Source organism: Gasterosteus aculeatus, chromosome X (assembly GCF_964276395.1).
Source record: "Gasterosteus aculeatus chromosome X, fGasAcu3.hap1.1, whole genome shotgun sequence".
In the NCBI taxonomy this organism is placed as follows: domain Eukaryota; kingdom Metazoa; phylum Chordata; class Actinopteri; order Perciformes; family Gasterosteidae; genus Gasterosteus; species Gasterosteus aculeatus.
This window is the reverse complement of record NC_135698.1, coordinates 13,964,404-13,984,138: the sequence shown is the minus strand read 5'-3', so window position 1 is coordinate 13,984,138 and position 19,735 is coordinate 13,964,404. Positions and strand designations below refer to the sequence as shown.

Here is a 19,735-nt window from a genome sequence, read left to right as displayed (position 1 = left end):
GGCATTGAGTATAATCATTCCTTAAACTGTATTCTGTATATGCGCATTTCTGCATTCACAGAATTATGCCTGACACTTCTCCAAACACACTTTATAACCACACACACACACATACACACAGCCAGTGGCCATTTGTTTTGCAATGTTTGATCTGCTATGACAGAAATTAAAAGACAACATAATTTCAACAGCCCCTCATTTCTGTGTCAGCGGTGAAGAGCAACACATGAGGACTTACATTGTCTGAGTGTGTATTCAACCTCCTACATGCAGCAGCGAGTACAGGGGGGTATTTTTACACACAAATTATTATTGTTTACCAATGCTTAACTTATTAATCTCGCTTCAGGCACTCAAACGCCACATTCACTTTGTTACATTTGAACAGATAAAAACCAAATGGTGGCCAGATTGGCAACAACTTTTCAGCACCTTGGAAAGCGCACCGCAGCACCAGCCAGGCTCGAATGAATAACGGAAATAAAAATAAGAATAATAATGATGATGTTAACCCACTTGAGCATTTGAGTGGTTGAGCGCACACATCAATACAAATTAATTTGTAACAAACATTTTAATGGCTTTTAATTATGTCATGCTACATCAGCACATTGTACAGCTGACGTTGTTCATAAGCATGAAATTAGCATTCAAACATGTACTGTGCCTCGTTAAAGAGAGAGAGAGAGAGAGAGAGAGAGAGAGAGAGAGAGAGAGAGAGAGAGAGAGAGAGGGGGGCAGTGATGAAGGCGTGTGTGTGTGTGTGTGTGTGTGTGTGTGTGTGTGTGTGTGTGTGTGTGTGTGTGTGTGTGTGCGTCCGTGCGTGCGTGCGTCTGTAATCTATACATTGTGTGAACTACTTTGCATTAAATTAAATCACTGCCCTAGTGGCTCAGTTTGTATATGCGGTATGCAGGATATTGGCCAGTTGGAGCCTCTCTGGATTTAATCCCGTGGGAGCTCTCCTGTGACGTGGAAATAAACAAAAGACGCCTCCGCTGTCTATTTATTGGCCACAACGTTTGTGTTCACTGCGGTAACCTTTCAGAAAGAGCACTTCCAATAAAAAGCCATTGAATAGAGGCAGGGAAGAGGCCTAACCTTCGGATAAGGGCTGTTTGTGAGGTGCGGGCTCATTGATAGGCGTACAATGGCGCACAGAAGCCTTAATAAAAGCAGACCGTTCCTGCACTCCTATTTTCTGTGCCGCGCTCGAGGCTGTTAATATGACCACGAAATGCACACCTGTTGAGAATGGTAATCACTTTATAGACTATGTGAAATTCGCACCAGTTTTACCTTTGTAAATCATTAAACACAAATAACACGTGCATTTTAATAAACGATGTGCAGCTGTTAATGTGAACATTTGATCGAGGCTGAGTGATACGCTGCCTGCTGCTGCTGCTGCTGATGCTGGACGTGTTGCAGCAGGGATTTTATGGATTTATATGCAGCTACCTACCCCAGTGTTGTCATGGTGACAATGGTGTACCAAAACGCTGCGGGGATACTGGTGAACTTGCTGGCCGTGGAGCCCTTTTCTGCATAAAACATGACCGTTGCAAAGATAATGATGGCCATGGTGAGGGAGAAGAGTAGGAAGCCCAGCTCGGAGGCGCAGCTCTTCAAGGTGTAGCCGAGGATGCGCAGCCCCGCGGAGTGTCGGGAGAACTTGAAAATCCGAAAGACCCGGAAGACTCTGAGTGTTACGAAAGCGCCGCTCACCTGGTCATTGTCGGTCATGACCAGGCCGATGTAGTAAGGCATGATGGCGACCACGTCGATGACGCTCATCACACTTTTCATGAACTTGTACCGGCTGGGGGCTGCGATTAAACGGAGGAGATACTCAACCGTGAATATCATGACGCAAGCAGTGTCTAAACAAAAGAAGGCCAGGGCGTAACGGTCTCCACAGGACATCTCCTTTGCCCTGTTGGGCAAAGCCCCACACGGGACCGTCTCCACCACGTTGGCCATCACTGATATAGCAATGAAGAAGCCCGTGACATAGTAGAAGACCAGGGCCAAGGTGCTGGTGTGAGGGTTTTCAAAAGCCCGCCACAGGAACTCCCGGGACGACAGGTTAACCGGCGTGACGTCATTGCTCTGGTCCATCTCCTCGTCGTCTTGAAGCCTCTCTGCATTCTCGCGTCTCCGGTCCTTGTACTCCTCGTAACAGCAGTCCCCAATGATCTCGGGGATTATACCAAAGAAAGCGAGCTCCTCGTCGTACGCCGATATGCACTCTTGTCGCGGGTAGTGTAGTTTCCCCGTGCGGTAAAAATTGAGGATGTGCCTGAAGATGTCAGGGTCGCGGTCGAAAAAGTACTCGTTTGTCTCCTCGTGGAAAAAGAAGTCTCTCTCCGTGCTCCCCAGCAAAGTGTCCGGGTAGCGCTCTAAAGTGGTCCGCCACGTCTGAAACTTGGTCCCGCTCACATTGAGGATGATGAGCCCGTCCTTGCCTTTCTTCTTGTCTTGCGGAGGGATGGGCATCGGGGTGCTCGCCACGGGCATCCATCCTATGGCCGCCGCTCGGGCAAACGGGAGCCATGCCGCTACACCTGCTGCCATGCTGGCCTATAGTGTTTTTTTTAATACAACCCTGCTCCGGTTATCACAGTGCTATGGTCCAGAGATGAATTGCATCTGCAGGAAGAACAGCAGATAGAGACACTGGTGGTTAGGCTTGCGAGGCACTGAAGCTCAACAGAATAAGAAAACAAATAAACCTATTTACTTATACTGGCACTGCGCATAGTACTGTTGAGTATCCCTCTTCAAGCCCTTTCCTTATTCTAACTGTTCAGTTATGGAAGCTTACTTTGCGGCAGAACACGAATTGGAAAACGTCATCAATCAACAAGCAAGAGTGAAAGTAAAAAGAAATCCACCCACCTTAGGGAAGGCTGTTCCTTAAATTGCACCCACGATGAGTTTAACAAAAAAAAAACAGCTATCCTCGGAAGAGAATACTTGCGATTCCGTCACCCATCTATCTGCTACTGCAGCCAGACGATAGAGGAAAAACAGTAGAATGTCGTCGCATCAACAAGTTAAACAATTCGAGAGGCAGTTTCTCGTCACAGAGCGGTCAGTCGTCCAGGCGCGATCTTTTCTCTTTTCTCCCCTCTCCTCCTTTTCTTCCGCAAGGCAACGGCGCTCGGTTGGATGCGTTTTTCCTCGCGTTGCACCTACTCCTCAATAAAACTCCTGTTCCTCTCGTCGACTGCAAGACCACCCTCCCCCCCTCCGCACCACCAAGCCCCTGCTGTGGAGAGAGGAGAGACAATCGTATGCAGAGAGAGAGGAGTGGTTCTATCTGCACCCAGAAATTCCTCTGCTTCTGCTTCTCTCCAAGGGGAATAATCAATGCGTAACGGTAGTGCAAGAAGGCGGTATCTCCAAAAGCTCCAAGTTGCTTGTGTTTGTGTGTTTTCAGCCTCGCTGCACACCGCGGAAACGTCTTTGTCCAAATGTAGACTACTATTGTGTATGATAAAAATCGTGAAATGTCTGGCTTAAGCTGGCGGGTTTTCTGTGGAGGTCGTGAAGAATTTCTGGCAACATTTGACGCGCAAAGTCCTTCGAAGTCATCCTTCTTTTTTATTTCGAATAATCCAGAGAGAGAAAAAAGATAATAAATGTGATACCAGTTCGTTTTGGGAGTTAATGCCCATATCGTGGTTTGTTTTACCATCATAAAAAGGATGCCTTATTGATTTCAATATCTGGGCTAATTAGTTTATATTTCTTAAATGTCAGATGTGCAACAAATGGAATTTCTTGAATTGTGTCGTTTTGTGATGCTACTCGACGGAGTAACGCGGCTTTAAATGTCAATATAGTTGGGTTACACTGCCCTTCTGACATTTTCCAAAATAACCATAATCAATGAAATGTCTCTTATGTTCTATAACAAAATACAGCCACCTCGGAGAGGGATCCGGACAGCTGCGTCCACCGTGCGCCATGTGTTGCGGCGTGGATTGAATTTGTCCTCAGACCCACAGATTAGAACATATGAAGAGCTCGTTCACACTGAGCTCTGAACCGATTTCTGTCCCGTTTAAAATCGTTTTTGTCTTTCAGGACCACGGACAGCTCCAGATCCTTCAACTTCGCGGCGACGCCTCTTTCTGTACGTTTCAATTTTGTGGAATGTTTTATACATCTTCTACAGATATATATGTGCACGGGGAGAGGAAGGAGGAGGGGTTGGGGGGGGGGGGGGGGGGTACAGTCATAGTAAAGTATCCACAGCTGCTCAGCTTCTGGGAAATGAATGACGTCTTTGACCCATACTCTTGACCTCAAATTGAGGTGTATATTTATTCTCTTGCATTACATTACATTACTTTACATCAGTTAGCTCACGCTTTTATCCAAAGACTTAAAATAAGTGCATTTCAACCCCATAAGAACAAGACACAAGAAAGTGCAATTTCATTAGATTAGCCGATTTACGACTTGCTATAGATAAGATGCCACAGCTGTTTTTCTGATAAATACTGTGATTTGCAACAAGTAAGACGGAAGCGGCCGAGCATCCTTCCCGTGGACAGTTTGAGTGTATAAGTAGCCGCTGATGGACACACTAGTGGCCTTTTGTTCTCCAAATCTCCAGCCAGTGCAACATACTCACACCCAGCAATGGTCACAAAAAACTGGTTCCCCCTGGCATTATGCCAGAGGGGAACAAGTTTTTTAGGATGAATGCACAGGTCTGTCAGAAGTCCCATTAGTGTATGCTGAGCATGTCAGAGCACACTCAGTGCTCAGTTTGAGCAGTCATGCCCAGAGGCTATGTATTCATCAGGGCTTTTAAATATTCCAGTGGTTGCCAAATGGCACCAAACACTGGCATCCCAGCTGAGCTGGATACTGCAAGCTTGTCAGGGCACAGATAGCCAGAGTGTTTAAATTCAGAAGGTACTCAAAGTGTCTATTTAGCATTATATCCCGTAATTAAAATGAAACAAAGCAATTGGTCAAAATCATTCTACATTTCTGATATTTCTACAAAACATCGGATTGTTTTAGTCAGAAAATTGACATTTGCATTTGTAAAGTCTGTGCATCGTTATAAGATCTTTCTGCAAGTTAAACCGCAGCTCTATCCTGTTTTCTTTTCGCAGCATATTTAAGCAATAAGGTACGAGAGGCTGTACTTTATCGTCCAATAATAACAGTTCGGGGGTGTTGTTAGGCAACCCTCGAACTGTTACATTATTGAAATCTAACCTGTTACTTTGAGTGCGCAGTGATATGGAACACTCAGGTCAATGTGAACAGCAACTGTACATTATCGCTCAATAATATACCCTCTGTGACTGACTCTCAACCAATCAGAACACTGGATTCCATCTACTCGCATTATAACGACAGATACAGTACATTACATTAATTAGGGCTGTTGTATGGTGGTGGTCAGGTGTGATGCTTCACAATGTCACCTTCCAGGGTGCTGACATTCTCCATGAGCACCCTTCTTTCCAAATAGTTCCAAGGTCGTTTCGGAAGATTGGTGTTGACACAGAGCGGTGCAGATGATTTAATTACATCGTCTCTGTGTTTATGGATTTACTCTTTGGATCAGGTAATTAGCGTGTGTCCTCAGCAAGGTTGAATAACTCATCGCACTTTTTGTGGGCATCACCTTAAAGATGGAAACTGCTGTTCTTGATACGTCTGATAAAAGCATCCACATGAAAGGGCCTGATTTTTCAGTGGCTTCCAGAAGAATAAATACAGAAACAGATTCCTGTTCTGTCCAGCCAGACTTTTAAATTGGAAGCCTTTTAGGATTAGGTTGTGTAACCGGATACATTTCATAAACAGGTCATTAAGTGTTCTTAGCGTTCTAACTCAAAGGCATGTATCCAAAACAAACACATGGACTGTCTGATAAGCCCCCAGACTTTCATGTCAGCTCACACGCACAATCCTCTTTTTGTTTTTTCTCTCACACTTTTGCAGCCTACAAATCTGCATGTTTTCCGTTTTCTATATTTAGTCAGGTTCGGCTTAGTGATGGAGATGATTTAACAGATTAGTCCTTTTTACTGGACACAACCCAGGGCCTGATAAGGAAGAAGTTGAGGGGAACCCACAACTTGACAGTGGTCATCAAAAAAGAAACTCTAAATATTTGAAACTATACTTACAATCTTGTAAGTGCAAGACAGAGTAAGCAGAATGACTCTACTATACCATAAACGCTTTCTTGAGTTAAAAAGATAATCACACAGGACAATGCTCTGTGCCGTGTTGGTAGTGGGCTAGAGGTCTAGTTTAATCCCATAATAAACTTCTTTTTATGGAGCATTTCAACGAGATGCAAAGTTCATGACAGGCTATAAAATGGTAATAAATAAAAAGCCAAGAGGATGGGCAGTATAAATTCCAGAAAGGCAGAAAAAGGTTAGAGACGAATAAAACAGGCAAATTATACGTAGTATCCTATTTCAGGGCTGGGAACACCCTGACATGTTTTATGACATGCTGCCAGAGAAGTCAGGAATCATCCTTATGACCTCTGGGCTCAATGACATGCTGGTATCCTAAGGTGAAACGGCCCAAGGCTCCGTCTCCCACCACGTCATCTTCCTGAGCTGCGTCTGCCCTTCCTCGACTCTAATGAGTTATTGACCCCCCTGCGGATGTGTAAAAAGGAGTAGGTCTTCTTTGTTCTTTCTTGCAAATGGCTTGTGTGTCTGCATCTCGGTGTCCATGCAGATATCCGTGCGTAGGTTCATGTGTGGAGCTTTATATGCACGTGTGTGTTTGTGTGTGTATGTGCATGTGCACGTGTGTATTCTAAGTGCATGGAAGAGAGTTGCCTGGAGTGGGAGGATAATGTTCTTGCTTGACGACAGAATGACAAATTTTTATCCGTCAGGATTACTGGATAATCTGTAAGTTAACAACTGCTGCTTGTCAAAAAGCTACTTGTAACACAACCAGTGTTTTCTTTTTTATTTGTTTGCAGTAAAAGTATATTCATTAATGTAACCAAATACATTAAAGCCTACGAATGTTACAGTATTACAGGCTGGCTAATAAATGGAAAACTCCTTTTTTAAACACGGTCCTACTCATTAAATCATTCTATCATTACATACAATACATCCTGGATGGGGAACAATGAGATGGGGACAAGTGTTCCACCCACTAGCACATTTTTAATTGTTTTTCAGCTCCCTCTTACTGTGTCTACAGGGAAAGTAGCTCTTGTCATCTGGTGAAGAGGTGTAAAAGGGATTACAACAGAAAGGGGGGTGTCTGTCACTGTGAGTACTTGTGCCTATAGCTAAAGCACACACAACGCAGCATTTGGCTGGGGCATTACGAACTCCTCGAGTACAGTACATCACCACAGGATCGGCCGCGAGTCACTTAACTGCCACTGCACAAGGGCACATCGGCTGGAAAATATAAAATGCAGCCTTGAAACTGAAATGCACCATAGTTCCCCTCACCTTGCCCTGTCAGTTCAACCTTGAATTTTTTTTTTTTTTTTTAGCCTTGCAGCTGAGCAGAGAAATACAGATGTGCGTTTATCTCAAGGTGTGTAATTAAAAATTGGAGACTGCATGGTAAACCCACATCGAAATAGTAACTTTTCCTCCAAGGACATTGTATCGTTTACCCGCCTCATCTGTTGCACACAATCCCCACTGCAGAGGTGTTGAGCAGATGCCATGTGATCTCCTAAACATTTCAACAGGTTCACACTGTCTGTGCAGCCGCAACCAAGTGAAAGGAAGCTTCTTTGTAAAGTGGTGAGACATTGATGTCTTCGCTGCTCCTGTGCAGTGAAGTGATGGCTGAGGACATAAATTAGTTCAGCTGCGGGGTTCATCGGCGGTGCGAACTGATATGTTGGAACACACAGGATTGCATGCGAGATAAAAGAAAAATGACTTGACCTGTTTCAGCATTGAAATCTTATTCATTTGGATGATGTTATTTCATTGGATCCAGCTAAGAATTTCAGCTGATTGATACGTAAATGTCACTGCTTGTTTAATTTGATCTACAGTTGGTTCGGTAATTCAATCTGTTGTTCATGATTGCATTTTAGCAGTCTTTCTAGGATAAGCTCTAATTCCACAGTACAGTAGATCACCATCATTAGACGCAACCGACGAGTGAGGTCAGGAGGATTTCGGACTCGGTGGCCGGGTTGTTTGTTTGGACCATGTCAGTGTTGGCCTCTCCTGACGTCATTTGTCGGGACTTGGCATTGGCCCGGCCCGGTCAGTGACATTTGCTTCCCCACCATGTGGCCCCTGTACTTTGAGGCCAGATGGCAGATGATGCTTCCAAAGCAGACGACACACAAACACTTGCAGGGACGTATCCGCTTTTGCACACACAGACACATTTACATAAGCGCACACTCAAACGCTGCTCACAATTTAAGTTTCCCTTCACTCAGCAGATCGATTTGTCACCTCCCAAAAATGTATAAAGTTCTGATAGAATGCCAGAAAGTAAACTTGGGGAAAAGTGGATGTATTATGATTGTAGACGGGTAGATCGATGCTTTCCTCTCCCCGTGAGGCTCAGCCTGTTTGTTCAGGGTGAAGTATCATCACGGAGGCACAGCACACCTCCCCTTCACCTGGACAGCAACATTTGTTTCTCTCTCTCTCTCTCTCTCTCTCTCTCTCTCTCTTGTGTCCCGTCCTTTTTGTTTTGCTTGTGGTCCTTAGTTTCCGATTAAATGTGAGAAGTTTTCAGTGCAACAACCAGTGAACTGATATTCCTCCCTGAACCACACATCTTGTGAGAGGCCCAGGGAGACACGAGCTGGAAAGCAAACTGAACGCTGTAGGTGAATATAAGTGTGGCCTATTAATCTTGCTAGGAGGAGGCAGATCGATTTAGTCCCTTTGAAGGTTTTATCAATCATGAGCATCGCAGCTTGGAAGACTAAATAGAGGAGGGCTTTTTCTAAATGTATCATATCAGTAAACTGGGATAAGCATCAGCACTTTCATCTAAAGCTTCTTTAGGCTGATTCTTTGACTTTGTTTCTGCTCTACTAGAAAGCACACAACCCACAGAGGCAGAGGAAATGATGTGGATAGCGGGGCGATGACAGAGAATGCACATGGTAATCAATCCATAAGGAAGCGCAGTGCGAGCTGCTTCTCTTAGCATATTTCATTATTTTCGCATTCACTTCCCACTGCTTTTGTTGTGCAACTCACCAGACTATGAATGAACACTTATCGTCTCTGGGGAACTGAGCCCAAGCAATCCCAAATTTGACCAAAGGAATAAGGCCTGACAGTTAAAGGAATAATTCAACATTTTTGCTCACAAGCCTTTCAGGTATTGAATTAGATGATCGATGTTTTTGTATCCGAATACCGTGGAGCTTAAACACTTACCACAGAGGGAAACAGCTCGCCTGGCTCTTTCCAAAATATGCATCTCTAACACGTTTTGATAAACACACTGTATCTGTTAAACAAAGATCATGTTGTGAATCGTTTGTTGCCTGGGAGCAATTACGTCCTGTAGCTGCGCCTAGTAGCCTGGCAACTGCTCAGAGACAAGAAATAGTTTGCCTTTAAACTTGTTCTCCCCGGCAAACAAAAGAACAGGTTTTAGATATTCTGCTTTTGTTTGGATTAAACCAAGCAATGTATACTATGTAATTTGACTCATCTGCTAGCATGGCACAGAGCCATGCTAGCAGTTTGCACTTTTTTTTAGACTTTCTGCTAAGCTAAGCTAACCAGTTGCTGGCTGTAGTTTAACATGTACCGGACTGAGTGGTATGTTATGTAAATCGGTTCAAGATAGGAATAATTTGTTTGAGTTTGATGAGAGAGCGTTAATTGTTTTGCCTGTGGTTTTGTCGTGGGCTATGGCCTGTTTCCATGTTCATAAATAAAAGTTCATTGTGGCTTCCTTATCGAGAGCCGCTACAATCTTAAATGAGCGGACATTAGAGTTGTGTGAATCCTGTCATCTAACTCGCTCACTATCTCCCAAAGCGTCAAACTATCCCCTTAAACGTGTTGATTTTTACAAATTACTACAATCAGAAGCTATTTTCAGAGTAATTCATGAAGGATGAAACCTGGTAATCTGCACAATTGGGGCATTAAAAAGGAAAAGGCCGTTGCAGATGTGCCATGTGTCATAATCTCAATTGATATTCTGTTGAGCACACAATTGTCTCCCCCTTTAAAGAAAATCTTTACATGGAACAGCTTGATACAAAGATAATGGTGCATGTCAGTCTCGCAGAATGAGCAATATAGCGAACGAGCGGGTGAGCTGTAATGAATAACGAGATAACCTGCCTATTAGATAAAGAGGAGGGGTTGAGGTCATCAGCTCCTGAGCAGCTGCTGTTGGATGGCAGTTCAATTTAAAAGAGGGTGGACCGTGCTTTGAGAGTTTTGTAATTAATCAAAGTCCCCCTATAAACTCAACTATTTCACGTCCACTTTTCCCCGCTCTTCTCCCTCGTGCAAAGCCCTTGCGTGATGTGAGCCCATATCTTAATTACTCTGAGATCACTGATACCCCCGCACACACACTACCGGTGTCTCTTGAGGAGACAGAAAATCATTTTACAGCTCAGCAGATAAGTCCCTGTGCTCCCTTTAACAGCCCCCCTAGCAAAATCACATCTGACAGTGTTGTAATGACAGACAGGCAGGAAAGCCACTTGTTTCGATAATTCATTGGCTGCATGCTAGTGAGCCCCCCCACATTCGTGATGGATTTCAAATTGAGCCCCAGCAAAAATACTATAATTTCAAAGCAGACATACATCTTTAATATGTTATTAATGCCGATGGCTGCTGGAGTTTGCCTGCTCCCGAAGAAGATTTTCAAGTTGAGTGAAGAATCATTATCGAATGTATTTTTTAGCATGGGTATGTGCGTTTTTGAGCGTTTACTGAAGACGTGCACCACTTTATTACCGACCTATACTAGGGCCACTAATCATCTCTGTCTAATTTGATGTCATGTTCTACTCAATGCAACATTTGATCGCGTTCGTTGGCCTGCAAGAGAACATTAGAGTCACACTCTTTGGTTCACTTCATCTCGAGTGAAGATCAGTCAGCCAAAGCATTCAAGATGTAATTTGGCTGGTTTTCTATGGCTCTTTTTATCTTTTGGTTCTGCTACTGTGATGCGGTCAACTCCCTTGAAAATGATCAGACGAAGACGGTAGAACACGATTCACGGGTAATTAAAGTTTTGTGCACCCACAGGAACAACTGCAGCCGCTGTAGATTGGTATGTTTTTTGAGAGTATTGAAATGGATAAAAAAGAGAGGCAGCGGTATCGACATTCACCAATGTCAGAATCTGGCTCTCGCTCACAGCAGACATCCAACGCCCTGGAGCTGCTTGTCAGATATTATGCTGGCGGGTTGCACATACAAGGTTTAAAATGACACTATCCAGCATATCTTTTGATGCTCAAATAATGATAAATACTTTATTTTATAAATAAACCTGCCACATTAAAGTGCAATTGTTTTGAAAAGCCAAGCCAGAGGTTTCTTTGTCTGCAAAGGGAAAAACAATCCAGAGGGCAATGCTGGGGCTTTGAGCTCAGGGGCTACACTGACAACACAAGCGCGTGGATAAATTAAACAAGAGCCTGAAATAAACTCAAGGTGAGCATCCCAAACTGAACTGCTGATACGAAACAGATTTCGACTTTGGGAGCAGACACAGCTACATAAAAGAACTTCCATTTCATTGTGCCTTGGTGTGCCTTCTGTCTCGATAAGTAGTAAAATTATATTTTATTCAAATTTAAGATGGTCATTTTACGGTTGGGCTTACCACCACATGCATAAACATCGTTAGAGAAAATCTAACCGCATAAAGCAACATAAATATTCACCTGCAGTGGTTTGGTTTTTCCCACCGGTGGATGAATCAGCACGCAAGTTGTATAATCACCTCCCTTCACTCTTTCAGCTTGTTACTGGCTAATCATACTCATTTAAATGGCTCACATGTGTAATTACCGCCGCCGAGCAGTCCTGGGCCTAACAGGTCAGCTTGCTTAGAGGGCCAAGCCTATTATGGAGACGGTAAGTTATGAGCTGAGCCGTGGGCCAGATGCGGTAATACAACCCTGGAGGATAACCGCCAGCCCGACTCAATGGGAAAAATAAAGCTTTTGTTTAGCATAGAGCGAGGTGTCATGTATGCTGTAGCTTTGATTAGCATAAATGGCCACGACTCACTTATGGTTCATCAGCGGCTGCTGTTTTCCAATCGGACGATTCCGGCAAACCTCAGCGGGCTCTAACGATGACAACAGAGACTTCTGTACAAAAAGTCTAATTGTGTTGGTGAACGCTAATGATGGTGACAATAGAGCTCATGCAGTTGATTGCCACTGGTCCCCCCCCCCCCCCCCCCCATCCCCCCATCCCCCCATCTCCCATAACTAAGCAACGAGGAGAGGAGGGACAGCGGCAGTCACGTCTGGAGAAGTGTCTGTACTTACCGTACAAAAAGGTTCCCGTTTAGGATGCGGAGAGTGCAGTGACACTCTGAGGATTAGCCGCAGCGTTTTCCATAAAGCAGAAGCGCTCTAAGGACACCTTCAAGTCTTTCTCTCTTTCCCTTTAACTCCCTGTTTCTTCTTCTCACTTTTTTTTTTTTTTTTTTAGCAACGCTCCCAGGAGGTGAAAGAAATAAGCCCTGAAATGTTGGAAGAGAGGAGGAGGAGGAGGAAGAGGAGGAAGTGAGAACGGGGTGAACATACATTCACTAGGTGTTTCTCTGGGAGTTTGCTTGCTGCATTGGTGTGGTAATGCACAGAAAGACATCTGAGCATGGCGTGGTCCCCGCAGGCCATGAACCAACGTTCAAAAAGCAGCGCAGATGATCCGCCGCTGGATCGAACCAGTGTTATGGCTGCTTTATGGACTGTGGCCATCCAATCAGAGCTCTAATTAAACAGGCGCAGTGTGGAAATGGTGTGAGCACTGTATCTAATAGCCCTCAAGATTATTTTTTTGTTTACTAGAGCCAAAAGACTTTGCACTGCATGACTGCTGCAGCGCCGTGTTGACACGGCTGTTTTATTATGAGTATTTTTTTTTTTCTGGGGCCTTCTCTGCTTAAAAGAGCCCCGGTGGGGCAGACCCAGGAGGCAGTACATTCTATTTCATTTCCATTTGAAAAACAGTGCAGTGGAAATGACAAATGTGGGAGGCCTATTGAAGAGCCTTGAGGGCAGTAATGTAAATAACAGAAATTAATCATCCTCCCCAAAGAGGGGGAAACACGCCTCACAGACACAACAAAGGTCACAAATCCGGGCTACGCCTTCACATCTTCTAAACAAGAAACGACAGACTTCCGACACGCCACTAATGGATGGTCCTGTGTGTTTACTCACTGTATGTTTTCATGTTTGTGTGTGTGCATGCGGAAGCTTCTCTCCGTGAGCGCTTTCAGAATCTGCCTTTGAATTTAGTTTATTTGTGGGCGGTTGCGAGGTCGTGCGTGCGCATCGTCGCGCATATATGCACGTGCACGCCTCTATTGTCTGTTTGAGTGTTCGGGCGCACATTCACGGGGTACCTTTTTTTCTCTTAGGCTGAACCATCTACTTTTAGCTGACAGCAAATAGTTGAGCAGAACCAATTTAATCTTGTTTTTCAGCCCGGGATGACATACGGGAGAGTAAAGCATTGGAGCTTGTCCTAACTCTCCTGGTGGAGGCAGTCATACGGGCAGCCGTACGCCGAAGAGGAGATGGTAATTACAATGTGTTGATTTGAACTTTATAGGCATCACGGGAAGCTACTGCAACGCCGTGGCATTAGCATACACTGGGCCGATACTGCAACCTTCTGTTAGCTGGTCTAACAGCTTCCAGAGAAACTCATTTGCAGGCAGGGAAAATACTACCTGACAGATCGATTCACCAGTTGTACCCTCAATTAATGGACGATTCACTGTCATCAAAACCAAAAAAAAAAAGAATCCCCTCGGGAAACTCCGGCACAGGAGAAGGGGAGAACAAATGTTGCTCTCCCACATCTCATAAATGTCATAATTAAAACCAACCACAAGCTCTGTGTACATTGCAAGGCCTCTCGGTGGACAGCTTGACATTTGGACAAGCATGTCAAGTTTCTCATCATGAAAGAAGTTGGGTGTTGTGTACCCTGAAGAGCTTGCGCACTGCAGCATTGTTGGACTCATTTGGAGAGAAAGAGGTAATTGCATTGGAGATAATGCACTGCAGAATGTTGCACTTATATTCATAGCAGCAAGAGCTACGGAAATAGGCTTTTGCAGTGACGGCAATCTATTGAGCTGGTCTGAGCTGAAGTGTTGCTGGTGAGGAGCACATACCAGCTGTCAGTGTGGGGAAAGAGAGGAAAATAGCTTTCATCAGGGAGGGGAGAGGGCTGTCAGGCACGGGGAGGCCGGGACTGAATCAGTCATACATTGTGCAATAAATTCACACGGTTAAACTAGAATTTGACTGCAGGAATCCAAAATGGTATGCAACGCTATACCGACCTGCTCATCCTCCCCGGAGAATCAGCAGATGAGCAGAGTAAAGCTAGAAAACAACAAATCCGTTCGGCTCCCACCATTCTGCAGTTTTCAAGATTTACCAGTGGCTTTGCACCAAGTAGTCGATGAAAATGTGAAGGCAAGGCGTCCCGATTGTTTTACATAACACCAAGGGTGGATGTGGCTGAACTAGGGTTGCCTCAATCCATACTTTCCTCCATTTTTGAACTACTGAAACCGGGAAGCTAATTCAGCGCCCTGTTGCTTATGCTTTTGTTGATGGACAAAATTATGGGATTTGACTAAGAGGATTAAAATGACAGCAGTTAATGAGACACAGCTGGGACTGGATCACAACAGACAAAATTGTACCCTACCCCCCTCCCATCCCCCACACACACACATCTCCCGTTGGAGTAACAAATCCATAAACAAATACACATAGAGCAAATGCACACATGGGCTTTCACATCAACACACAAGCACATACTGTATGTTCCCTCTTTCACTCCTTTCCTTTTTTCTTTCTAACACACACCTAGATGCCGCTAAACAAGCTGCCACTCACTCACATACACATATTTGTATATATACATATTAATATATATGTGCTTATTACGCAGTTTTTTTATCACATTCAAATGAACCAGATGAATTCACGTCCTTGGGAATAATATTATGATTGTAATCCCTCCCTAACCCCTCCTCTTCTAAATGTTGGTTATTTGGTACAAACCCAATGTGTGCACATGACAGTGATGCTCCTAATGTTGTTAATGAATTTCAAGGTTACCACCTTCATTCTTGTTATTCTAATGCCTAGTGACAGTAGTATTTGATCTGTAAAACTAGATAGAGGCACAAAACACTTGATCTCTCAATTCTTACTATGGCATGAATACCGATACGAAAGAGGAAAACATTGATCGGTGTTTTGTCACTAGGGGCAACATAACAAGCTGTAATCATAATCACACCACATTATGCATTTAATAGTGCAAATGTTTAAGCAAACAATCTGTTTATACATCAAACAATGTAACATTTTAAGTTGTTTCTGTGGTCATCTGAATGTAATTCCGATATTTGCTCCCCCTGTGGTTTTGTTTTGGTCCACCCAAAAAATATCTGGCTCTTTAGGTACCAAATGCTCCATCGTGTTCACCAGCTTGTCGCTAACTTTCCTGGTGCTTATCAGTTATCAGGCGGTTGCAGAATAATCGTAAAAACCAAAGGAAGGAGCCAAAGGGCACTGAACGCTCCGTAAAACAAATTATCATCTGCACCAGCATGTGTATGGTATTGATTTCGCCTTGTGAGTCTCTGTGTGTGTGTCTCATCATTGAAAAATGTGGTCTGTGAGACACCCAATGCAGTGTAATCTTCCAAAGCAGCAACCCTGTGTGCTTTTCCAGGTCTTTGTATGTCTGTCTGTCTGTGGACAGGTTTTGTGGCTTTGATAGCAACTGTGCAAGATGAAGTCATCAAATCTCGCAGGTCTGTGTTGAGATGAGATTTGAGCAAGGTTGCCAAAAACTAAAACAGAAGACCTTGTGGGAAGTACAGTTGCTAAGTTATACATTTCTTCATTTTCTTTAATTTGGTAAAAATCTTAAATGACATATGCAAAAATGCTTTTTTATATGGTTAACAAATGTAGAGACGGGGACTCAATGCTTCCTACATGCACAGTGTTGTCTTCCAACCCTGTGTAAGTGTCCCCGTGTGACATGTATATTTCATGCATTAACTATAGGATCCTCTACAGGACCAGAGATTGCTTTCATTAGATGGATTGATTTCCTATGATGATCCGTCATTGTCATTACTGTCACCACTTTTGTCCTCCAATCTTTCCAAATCCAAGTCAAATATTACAGCCTTGCCCCTTTATCTTTCCACTCTTACAATACCAAGTCTACTTTATGTATCTCGTGGTGATACGGGATGTCTTATGTACATAAAATGTTATTGATACTCAGGGACATTATGTCCCCATGAGTAGCCTGCAACAATCCCACACACACTAAAGACAACATGCTTAATCAAATTCATGGGGTCTGAGATGCACTTAGATTACATAATATGGAATGAACCTACATGATAATGTAATATGCGTGTTAAAAAAATAGGCATCTAGTTTAAAGAATGTCAATAATGCAAGCAACACCTTATTAATCACTGGCTAAGAGAAAGTCTAGAAGACAGAGTGCCTGCAACGCAAGCGCTTTGAAGCAATCCTGATGAAATGACTTGTGTGTCTGTGTGTCCATCTGTGTGGGTTTTTTAATCTATGTACACCTTGCGACTTTCACACACGCCAGTGATGCATCACATTACATTTTCTCATACAGCAGTCAAAAAAGACATTCCACGCACCAATTCACCACGGAACATTTATTGTTATTCCTATCATCTTCCTATCTTACAGACAGCTCAGTGTACGCATGATACATCTATAAAACTCTAACCAAACTAGCTGTGCCACAGACACATGGATCACAGCGTCAGGTCGCGGCTGCAAAAGATCAGAGGGGCAGCCGTCCATTTTGCAGCTTTCCAACGCTCAAGCCAGCACGAGGGAAACAATATCCCACCATGCAACTCCGCCTGCCTGCATTAAGATTCATCTATTAGGTCCAGCACTTGTTTAGGCAGTAAACAGTCAATCTGCTCTAATATTTGGAAACACGTTACCCTTTCAAAGCTCAAGGGCCACAGCATTGTTTAGCTTGGCCTGACGCTGTGATGAATTAGAACATTTCAGAGTGTGCCCTGAATTACATTATGCAAATCAAAGAAACGGCCCATCTAGGCGGCATCAAATGGGATATATTTCTTTTCAACAGAGCTATTTCTATCTATTGCGCCGCACTCTTAACAACTTGTATGCATATTTTGATACAACACGATTTTCATAGAGGCACTGTGGCCGTGACTAGAGAAATTCGCTGCAATAGGATTTGGCATATTCACTGAAATGTAAAAAGAAGTGCATTTGGCGCCCAGTGACCCAAAGGGCCCTGCCGTATCTTGGTTGAAAGCTGATTGAGACCAATGGCTTTGACTCCTACAGTAAGAGGGAACAAAAAAAGTTATGCCCCCATTTCAAATCAGCCTGAGTTTCACCCCACACAACGGACACGCTCCAGTGATCTGAGAAATTACAGGATACCACCCTTTCCAATTTCGCCATCACTGGACCAGACTGTTGCAGGCTTTTGAAACAATTACCCCAAGGGGACCACTGTAACCTTCTTTATAGCTCATTGAGCATCCACAGTTCCAATTTCGCGCAGGTAATTACAACATCGTTATCTCCTCCTAAATCTTCACTGGAGGTGATACCCTGAAAAGCTACCTTTGGCTCAGCTGTTTGCCTTTTGGACACTGATCGAAACAAACACAGCGCCAGGTGTGTGTTCCTCCTCCAGGTGTGGGTGACCCAGCGCAGCCTGTTCACCCAGAACACATCAGTCACACTAATACACATCTGTCGCACAGGTGCCCCCACTCCATCACAGCCATGGTTGGTCTCTCTCCTTGAATGGCCCAACCCTTGCTTAGAGAGGACAAACAAATCTTCTGATTTGCCGCTTATCTGCAGTCAATGTGGGGCATCGTCAAACCGGCACATCAAGGACATGCACTCCATGGGGGGGGCAGGCGGGAGGTATCCATTTGGCACAGCATCATTCTTCCCACATAGTGGGATGGGGACAGGGCAGGGGATACACTCCAATTAAAGATGGAGACACGGGGGAACGGGGGGCCCTGACACACCCCTGCTGCTCCACAAAAGGAGTGTGAGCACACCTTTTTAATTCAGCGAAAGCTTTTCCTTTCCTGTCATGGCCCCTGCCTGTTCATTCACAACATGAAGCCAAAACATTTTGCATCATGCTGTTTTCTTTCCATGTGTGCGGTGTTGCAAGGTTGTGGTTCCTTGTCAGTACCAATGGCTGGTCAAGCTTGAGTGTGTGTATATGTCTTTAAAATGTGTGTGGTATTGCGTATTGGCGCTCGCTCTCGGCACCAGGGGGAAAACGCCCGGGGTGTTCTTTGGCATGCATCTCTCGTCTCAGGCTTCCATCAACAGAAATCCATCCCTGTGTATAGTGCAGCATGTTCCGCCTTCCTGGACTGTTTTGAAATAGGTTGAACCAGCTTCACGTATTTGCATGCTGCATGAACACACTCTGCCGGCGCGCAGTGGGACCTCCCTCTGTCCGTTTCCATTGTTTTTACGCTCCTAAGCAAAGTGAATTAATTTGTGCTCAGAGTCCATCTGATTCTCAATCAGGATTTGTGTACGGGACACTGAAGAAAGCGTGGCAACACCACTCTGGTATGAATTCTTTATCTTTGTTCTATATGAATAAAACAAAACATGCTCCTGATTCAATCATGCGACAGCATACCTTACACTGGTCCCTTGTGTGTCTGGCTATTCTTAAGGGGAGAGATTGGACCCAGATATGAGCTATTCCATTACTAGACACATTCCATTGAATCTGAACTCAATGGTCTACAAGTGTAGCCTTCTTTATAAACAGAAAAACAATACAGTGTATTTGGTTTATTATGCATATGCGTGTATAAACTATGCATGAAGCAATTACATTCCAGGGCCTTGGGGCTCCGATGGAACCCAAATGAGTGAATTACTACTCTGCTTCTTCCCTTGAATCCTTGCACTTGATGTCCATTCATTAATCCAGCTGTTGTTGTGTTTTTGTCTCTAATCCCAGCCATGGATGTTTTCCACAGGGATTTCCATCTGAGATGAAGAGACTGGCTGTATTGATAAGTGAAGGTCAAAGGTAGAAGAAGCTAGCCGGGGGAACAAGGCTTGCGGTGACAGAAGAAGTTTAAAGAAAATATACTACTTGATCTGCAGAGGCTTGGATTTATTAGAATTTAAAGAGTGGGAGGAAAAATTAAATTGAAGGATGGAGGGGAGGGGCTGGATCAGAGTAGATGGAAGAGCAGGAGTCAGCATGATAGGGGGAAAGCCACAGAATGAGATTTTTTGCCCTAAGAGCACCAACTTCAAAAGCTTTTGGGGGCATGCCTTTACATAATTTTACTCTTAACCTAATCCCTATTTTTGAGAATGTGTATGTGTGAGAGACAGAAGCATCTCCATGCCCACCCCCCACCCCCCCCCATTGATCCTCCTTAG

At 44.1% G+C, this 19,735-nt stretch overlaps 1 protein-coding gene across 2 annotated transcripts in view; it reads right to left on the bottom strand.

Moving 5' to 3' along the window:
• Positions 1–3,351, bottom strand: part of LOC120808744 (A-type voltage-gated potassium channel KCND2) — a 29,284-nt gene extending 25,933 nt beyond the window's left edge. For both annotated transcript variants that reach the window (XM_040161848.2, XM_040161849.2), the window contains exons 1-2: positions 2,902–3,351; positions 1,466–2,652 (exon numbers count right to left, since the gene is read on the bottom strand). In XM_040161848.2, coding sequence (XP_040017782.1) covers positions 1,466–2,577 — 1,112 coding nt within the window. In that variant the 5' untranslated portion in view covers positions 2,578–2,652; positions 2,902–3,351. The remainder of the gene's footprint in view (positions 1–1,465; positions 2,653–2,901) is intronic.
• Between the last annotated feature and the right edge of the window lie 16,384 nt (positions 3,352–19,735).